The sequence below is a fragment of the Drosophila hydei genome, unplaced genomic scaffold (assembly GCF_003285905.1).
Source record: "Drosophila hydei strain 15085-1641.00,03,60 unplaced genomic scaffold, DhydRS2 tig00000001-arrow-pilon, whole genome shotgun sequence".
In the NCBI taxonomy this organism is placed as follows: domain Eukaryota; kingdom Metazoa; phylum Arthropoda; class Insecta; order Diptera; family Drosophilidae; genus Drosophila; species Drosophila hydei.
Genome location: NW_022045643.1, coordinates 9703450 through 9711593, shown reverse-complemented (window position 1 = coordinate 9711593; position 8144 = coordinate 9703450). Strand labels below are relative to the sequence as shown.

The following is an 8144-nucleotide window of genomic DNA, read 5'->3' as shown; positions in this document are numbered from 1 at the left end:
TTGAAATCCACAAACATAAACTATCAAACAAAAGTAAATGAATTATTCAAATCTGAGTCTAATGTTAAGTCTCTGGAAGCTACCGTAGCTCAGCTAAATAATAAAATTTCGAGCTTATTAAAAAAAGAAATCGAAACAAACACACGGCAATCAAAGTTCGATAACCTCCAGAATGGTAATTATACATAAATTATTTGACACCTTCTCATGCTAAGCACTGAAACTTAATTTTTAGAACTCCAGACGATGGGCAAGAGATATCCCAATTCATGTGAATCATCTGAAAAATTGTCAATACACAATATTGTGCCCGTAAACACGATACAGGTGTTGTGTGCCAGTGACTGGATCGTAATACAGCAACGCAAAAATGGCAGCGAGGAGTTTTATCGCAGTTTTAGGACGTATAAAAACGGATTTGGCGACTTGGAAGGCGACTTTTTCATAGGTCTTGAAAAGCTGCACATGTTGACGAAACAACGAACTCACGAGCTCTATATACAGCTGAGAGACTTTGCAGGAAATATACGATATGCTCACTACGATAATTTTCAAATAGTCAGCCAGAACGAAGACTACGTGCTCCGTTCGCTGGGTAAATATAGAGGAAATGCCACTGACGCAATGCGTAAGGACGAAGGTCATTCAATTTTCACCCACGACAGCGATAATTGTCAAAATTGTGCAAATGAACGTGCTGGTGGCTGGTGGTACAGCAGCCGTTGCGGTTACAAGTGAGTTATCGACTTCCATTGAACATGAGACATAATTGCTTTGCGAATTTCTAATTTTCAGTAATTTTATTGGCGTACCCAGCCATGATGCCATGGATGGCCTATTCTGCCATGGTTGGGATGGCTATTACTCCAATTTAAAAGTCGTTCAAATTAAGATACGGCCGAAGACCTAAATTAATTACTCTCTTTAAGTTAGAGAGTGAGTCTACCTGCGACAGCAGCACCCGCATCAATCAAACTCAATATTTAAAACAATCAAATATTTACACAAACTGAATTTATGAGTCACAGCTGGCTATAAAAAGAGCCAAGCAACTATTCGCGTTTGGCATCAAATCGAATTACTGTAGTTGTGTTTTCCATTTTTCTGAAATAAAATAAAAATACTTTTAGAGCAATACGAAATATTCACGGAACTTCGTCTCGTAATCCATTTATGTAGTAAATACAAATACATTTTGTTTTACTTGTTGTCCATGTCATCGGCCAGTTTTACGCTTTGCTGGTGTTCAATCAACCGAGTTCGTTAGTTCGTTAAAAAATAATAGTTTTCAGTTCAATGGCAAACGAAAACAAGTCTTAGTTATACACTCGAATATTTCCCTACAAAAATATGTAAATAAAGATGTATGTATATAGATAGAAAAATTGTTCATTTAGCCTGCAGTTAAGCTAAGTAGCTTAAAGGTCTGGACTCTTGGTAAATATATATTTATATATAATCATTTAGTATAGAGTATCTTGGAATTTGATATTGTAAATGTTTATGGAATACCTGAAATGGTGCAACATATTGTAGAGTGCATAGAACACATTCGGTCTAAAATAAATATAACTATATTGTTCCAATCAATACACATTTTAAAAGCTACCAACCGTACTTCAACAAGCAAATAAAAAAACAAAATATGAAATTCTAAATTGTCACGACTATTGCTAAAGGAATAACAAAACGTTAGCTAAAAATAACTTTTTATGGCTACACATGATATGCAAATAAAAACAAACAAGAGTGTTTTAGACTAAGCTCAGCTCGACTTTAAAATACCCTTTCTTCAAAATATATTAAAATAATTGTAGTATTTATAATTATATATTATATACTTATATTTATTACAGTATATTAATATATATATTACATGATCAAAAAAATAAAAGAGTACAAATTGAAAATGTACAATAAATTTGTAATTATTATGAAATAATATTACGCTTGGTAATAGCGTTAACTGCAAATTTCGTGTGTGCATTTCAAATTCCTCATATGCGCATTCATTTTTATTAAGCGCATAGCTATAAAAATGTTCACACAAATATTCTGTATAAAAAATTAATTAAACGAAAGTTACGTATTAAAGAACAAAAAGGAAAAAATAAAAAAATATGAAAAAGTAAATGCTGTCAATATGAAAAAGTAGTAAAGATCATAGCAGGAACGGCGAGCGCAACAAAAACTAAGCCGAAAATGTTGTGGTTGGCTATGTGCGGCTAGGAGATACCCACATTTAATTAATTTTTCAATTTTAATTAACTTCTTCATTCATTATTTAAAAGCTTGGCCCTTTACCTTGTGCAGAGTAAACTATTTGTGTATGAGAAGTCAAGGCTTTATCAGAGACGCAACTTGTTTATACCCCTTTTGACTTGTCAATGCAGGGTAAAAAATGTATAAAAAAAATGTAACCAACTTCAGTTAAAATGTATTTTTGCAATTTTAATGAAATGAAATGCATGTGGGCTCGGGCTCGGGCTCAGGCTCAGGCTCACGCTCAGGCTCGGGCTCAGTGGTGTAAATGTAAATGCGCCGTCTGACACGCACGTCCAACAGCCGCTCTATCCCAACGAGCCCTGCATGCCTTTCAGCGTTTTTTTCTGCCTTTCATATATAAGTGTGTGTGTGTGTGGGTGGGTGTGTGGGTGTGTGTTTAAATGCAAATTACATTTCATTTCATTATAGCATGCGGCATTTTCACGTTGGGCATGAAATAAGAATGCAAAAACTGCTGCATGCGAAACGAGTTTAAAATGGCGGCCGTTACCGTTAGCGAGCTTCGCCAACAAAGCCTTGAGGTACGCATTAGACACAGGCACAGTTTAGAGCCGGAGTCCAAACCGGAGTCAGAGTCGGAGTCACCGTCCGAGTCGTCGTCGTCGTCGTCGTAGTAGCTGCCAGATGAATTCACCTACAAACATTCACACAAACACACACACACACACGCACTCACACACATTCCTGCACAGGACGACAGCTATGAACATTCACGCTAATGCGTTCTGAATGCTTGAGCATTTAATATACCTTGCAAATGCCTCTTGCAAATGTGTATATTGAAATACCTTCTGTACTCTCAAGCTTAACATATTTTACTATAGAGTATTACTTATTTTATTCCAGGGTATCTTTAATTGGGTTTTCATTTGAAAATTTATTTGATACAATTTAATTATAGACTAAACCTATCTTGACCTATCCATTCATTGAAGCAATAACATTTGCATATGCACAGGGTATTTTGTAGTCGATCAGCTTCTGCTGCTGCAGTCCTGCTTGTTTATATATATATAAATAACTCTTAGCAAGTGTTGCGCATTGGTATGGATAGAAAGAAGCTGTCCCAACTGCTAATATGCAACCCTCTGTTTGCCTCTGCGCTCTCCGCTCGTTCCGGAAACCTCGTGCCTGTCTTCTGGAGCCAGGTGTCCCTCTCCACTGAATTCGTACGCTTAGGCGACTGCCCAGGTGCGTTGTACACCTGACTGTTGCTTTGCATTGGAAATTAAATTACGTTTAAGACTTAAAGTGCACTGCACAAATTCTATTTACCCTGTGCTACTTAATATAATAAATTGTAATCATATTTGCTAGCCAAAGGAAGGAACTGCGCCAAGTTTCTTCAGGAAATGCCAATAGGCGGAAATAAAAAAGATTGCTTAACGCGGCTTAAACAGTTTCCCTATGCAAACATATATTAAAGTAATAAGTGATTTTCGATGTTAAAATTACAGAATTTAAAAATGAAAATATTATTATCGACCACAATTCAGCTATGGCTCTGCACTGACCCAAATTGCCAAACAAGTCGAAAGGGCGTAACGAAATAGAAATTACGTATACGCACTGTGTCGTAGAAAGTGCAAGGGCAAATGTTGCTAATTTTGTAACGCACGCACCCTGCACCCTCAGCCCTCAATCCCAACTTGCGTCATTCCGGTGGCAATCCCTCTTAAAAGTATGGGCCATAAAGTTTTGCAGCAACTGCTAAACCCAACAGCACGCAGTGCATATTTCGTTAGGAAATCCTTGTAAGCCACAAAAGACTTGAAAATTTGTGCGGAGCCACAAATTTCATGGGAATAAAATTGCAACGAAATAAACTTCCACAAACAGACACACAGACACACACATACAATCAAAAATAATAAAAGCAAAAAAAAACAACAATTTCAGGAACAAGAAAACAACATCAAAAGAACACCGAAAATGCAATCGAAGTAGAAAGCACTCGAAAAATCAGCGGCAAATACCAAAAACGAAGGGGCTCTCAATAGACTGGAGGCAGGCATTGAATGAATGGAACTAAAAACTGGGAATGCAGCTGAAGCAGCAGCTGCAGCAGCAACAGCAGCAGCTGTAGTAGCTGGAGCAAAGGCGAACCAATCGATTTAGCATTGCGTACTAGTTTCCAATTAAAAGTTTACTAATTATTTCTAAACTTTTGTGCAGCGATCAATGAGCATTGAGCATGCAAGCCGCAAACTACGAACCAGAACTTAGTCGAGGACAGCCGGAAAATCCTGCCCACAAATTGGTTACGATTGCACGAGTGCGTGTGTATATGCATGTGCATGTGTATGTCTCTGTGTTTGTGGAGTGCGTGGGTACGTACTTTACGATAAGTGGGCTGACCAGCTGAGGCTCTGGCTAGGCGTAGTCAGCCATTTGGCTGATGAGACACCATGTCCTCGACATGGTCAACATCGGCTGCCAGTAATTGACTATGCGTTGACTTTTGTTAATTTCGTTGCGTTATGGTCCGAGTCATGTGTTTGCCAGTGCCGCCATTTTGTTGCCATACCCACACACGCACACGCACACGCAGACGCACACGCACATGCAAACACATGACGCCCTCATGCAATGGCTTACATTGAGGAGTCAATCAAAGCGCAAATCGATTTCCGTGCCATCCATTTGGGACAATGACTCGCTGCAGCGAGTTTCTGGTATTAACAGCAATTGCATTTTGCCCGCGTCCATGTTGATTGTAATCATTGGCTGCGCCTCATGACAGGCTGCCTAACGAGTTTTGCCAAGAATCCTTCCGCTCATTGATTGCCCCTAGATTCAAAGCGTCAAAGAGGTTGGGGCATCCACGAAGATACCGACAATTCAGTTAATCGATCATATTTTACCCGATAAGAGCTAACAAATCATTTTCAATTACTTTGTTAAGTAATGCGCCAAGCACTTTGGTATGCATTTCACTGGCGAAATAAACAGCAGGAAAGTCACATGACAAATAGCTCAACTACAAACAAATAATACAAGGACCGCTGCGAGTATCTGATAGATATCAACAAAAACCCCATATCGCAATGCAATTGAAAATGCGCTAGCACTTTGCCAGCGACCAATATTTGTTATTGCAGCCCGCCCGTTGGCCGTGGGCGGGACGAAGACGGCCCTTGTGTAACTGCCAGCGCATTTGTCGTCGATTTGTTGGTGTCATTATGCCATGGCGGTGGCATGGTGCGAACCGTGCCAGTGGATGGATGGGGGATTGGATAATGTTCGTGGCCCATGTTGACGCACTTAACAGTGCAATTTGCAAGCGCTGCTTTATTTTCTGACGCAATACACGTCGTATGCGCAATGCGAGGCAAACAACGTGTCCACCTGGCGCATTTGCACAGCCAGCCCGAAAATCAACCCACACCCAACACTCGATTTGTCTATTGTTTGCCAATGTTTGCTTATTTGCTGGTCGCTTAATTATATTTGTGTGCGGTGTTTTGTAAATTTAACTGGTCCCAGCTCCAGGTCCACGTCCAGCGCAGCACAGCGCTTCGAATGCCAAATATTGGAAATTGTTGGGCAACATTTAATTGTGATTCATTAAAAAAGATTATTTAATAAATGTAATGCAATCAATTTTCATATATTTGTAGTTATTTCAATGCAATCGAAAATTGTTTGCAATGCACTAATGAAATAATTTACAGACTTTTCAAGCCATTTTATTTAACAAATTAATATTTTGTCGATGTCGATGAGTTGCATAAGCTCTGCCAGCTAAATTAAATGAAATAATATGACATGGAAACAAAAATAGAACAAAATACGAATGGAAATAGATACGCACACATCCCCTTAAGCGTTTTTAACCTTGTAAAGGAATATAATGCCAGCAAATATGTAAAGCATTCAAGTTATTATATTATTACATGCAATTTACTGTTATATTATATATTAAATATTAGAATTGTTATTCTAAACAAGCTAGAAGCAGAGTATAACCATATACGAAGTTCTAGATATACTGATCGAATATGTTTGTATATTTATATTTTCTTTTTTTTTGATATATAAAAAATATTTATTGTTTATTTATTTAAAATTTTGTGGTTAAATAATTTATATATTTTAATTAATTTTATTTATATAAAAATATTAATTTTCATTTATTTATTTTTTACATTTAAATATATTTTTTTCTTATTTTACACACAAAAAAACTAAAAAAAAAAAATAAAAATTACAAAAAAATATATTTTTTTCTTATTTTAAATACAAAAAAACTAAAAAAAAATAAAAATTACAAAAAAATATATTTTTTAGTTCTTAATTTAATATTCTTAATTTGATATTCTAAAATATTATTAACATAAAAATATTTATTTATTTTTTTTTTAATTTTTAATATTAGTATTTTTTTGCATTACAAATAAGATTTACAAAAAATATATTCTATTATTGATAGCCTTATTATAAAGCTATATAGGAATATTATTCAACGAAAATATTAAAATTTTGATAATATATTCACCAAGCTCAGAAACCTATTTTAGTTCTTATATGTCAGTCAGCTCGTTGACAATGGATCCACAAGTATATCAGAGCTTCGGCTAGCAAAGCCAAACCTTTTGCTTTGTTAGGCTGTGATAAGGACACATCTGACGCATATCAATTGAAAGCTGATTGATAAACAGGTGTCGTAACAGCTGCAAACGTGATGTTGAAATCTCTATTTAACTGCCTCAATAGCTACTGCCAATCTACGTATATTGCACTAATCTAGTTAGAATATCCACGTATCTGCTCCATTAAAAGAATCACACGTATAAATTACCTTTAAATGCATTCATCTCCATCACATAATGTTTTTTTAAAGCACTTGCTTGCTGTAAGTTGCATGGTTATTTTTATTGTTTTCTGCACAGACATTTATATATATAAAAATAAATAAATATATTTATTTATAGATATATATACACATATGCTTCGTACATTTATTGGCATTTCCATTGCTGTTACTTTGCTCTGATTCTATTTGCTTTGTTTAGACGTTTTTACAGTTGGAGCGAGCTGCGTGAGCCGCATAAAGGGATTGGGTACTGTCGGCCCAACAAACTTTCCAGCACGTGATCGCAACAACCATAAACAACAACAAGCAACGCACACACGTACAGTGTCTCACAATTGTGCACATACACGTTGCCGCGTTATGACATTTTATTGGCAGCATTTTATTTGAAACGCGTGAGTCGCGCCAGCTACGTTCTCCCGTTGTTGTTGCTTATTATGCATGGAATGCAAGAAGCCACCATAAAGTGGATTGATGAGTCAGGCAAAGAAAATGAATGCCTAGAGAATACGTGAATTAGTTTAAAAGAACAATCATATGGCGAACAATAGATAAAAAACGCATATATGGAAATCATTTGAGATTTTCTTTAAAGTTTTCTTGGGCACTTTTCGCACGACTTTAAGGCAGGCGCATTGTGGTGCATTTTTTGGAGCATGTCGAAAAGTTTTGTTGCCTGCTCTTGACGCTGTGTGGCTGTGTAAACAAACGACAATGCAACACGTCAACAAGGCTGGCAGTTGCAGTTTTGCGCCTGTGCACTAAACATATTTTATTTGCTCACACATTGAGGAAAAGTTTTGCCATTGCCAGCGGCTATGGCCGCCATTGGGGGCTAAGGAATAGCAGCATGTTTGCGATTTTCATCTTGTACGAGTTTATTTAGTGCCAGCCCCCTTGGCCCAGCACTCACACACTGTTCGTTTGGCAGCCCGTTTGCAACGTCATTTTGTAGGGAAGTTATAAGGAATTTGCGAAAATACCGAGCTTCTTCTGCTAGTTGCGAGCTGCTAGCTGCTAGCTGCTAGCTGCTGTCTGCTGG

The 8144-nt window shown here is 37.0% G+C and overlaps 1 protein-coding gene across 1 annotated transcript; it reads left to right on the top strand.

Moving 5' to 3' along the window:
• The first annotated feature begins 240 nt into the window (after positions 1-240).
• LOC111597303 (angiopoietin-related protein 7-like) lies at positions 241-1144 on the top strand. Its single transcript, XM_023311927.2, has 2 exons — positions 241-734; positions 796-1144. The coding sequence occupies exons 1-2, from the start codon at positions 247-249 to the stop codon at positions 908-910; spliced, it is 603 nt and encodes a 200-aa protein (XP_023167695.2). The 5' UTR covers positions 241-246; the 3' UTR covers positions 911-1144.
• The last annotated feature ends 7000 nt before the right edge of the window (positions 1145-8144 follow it).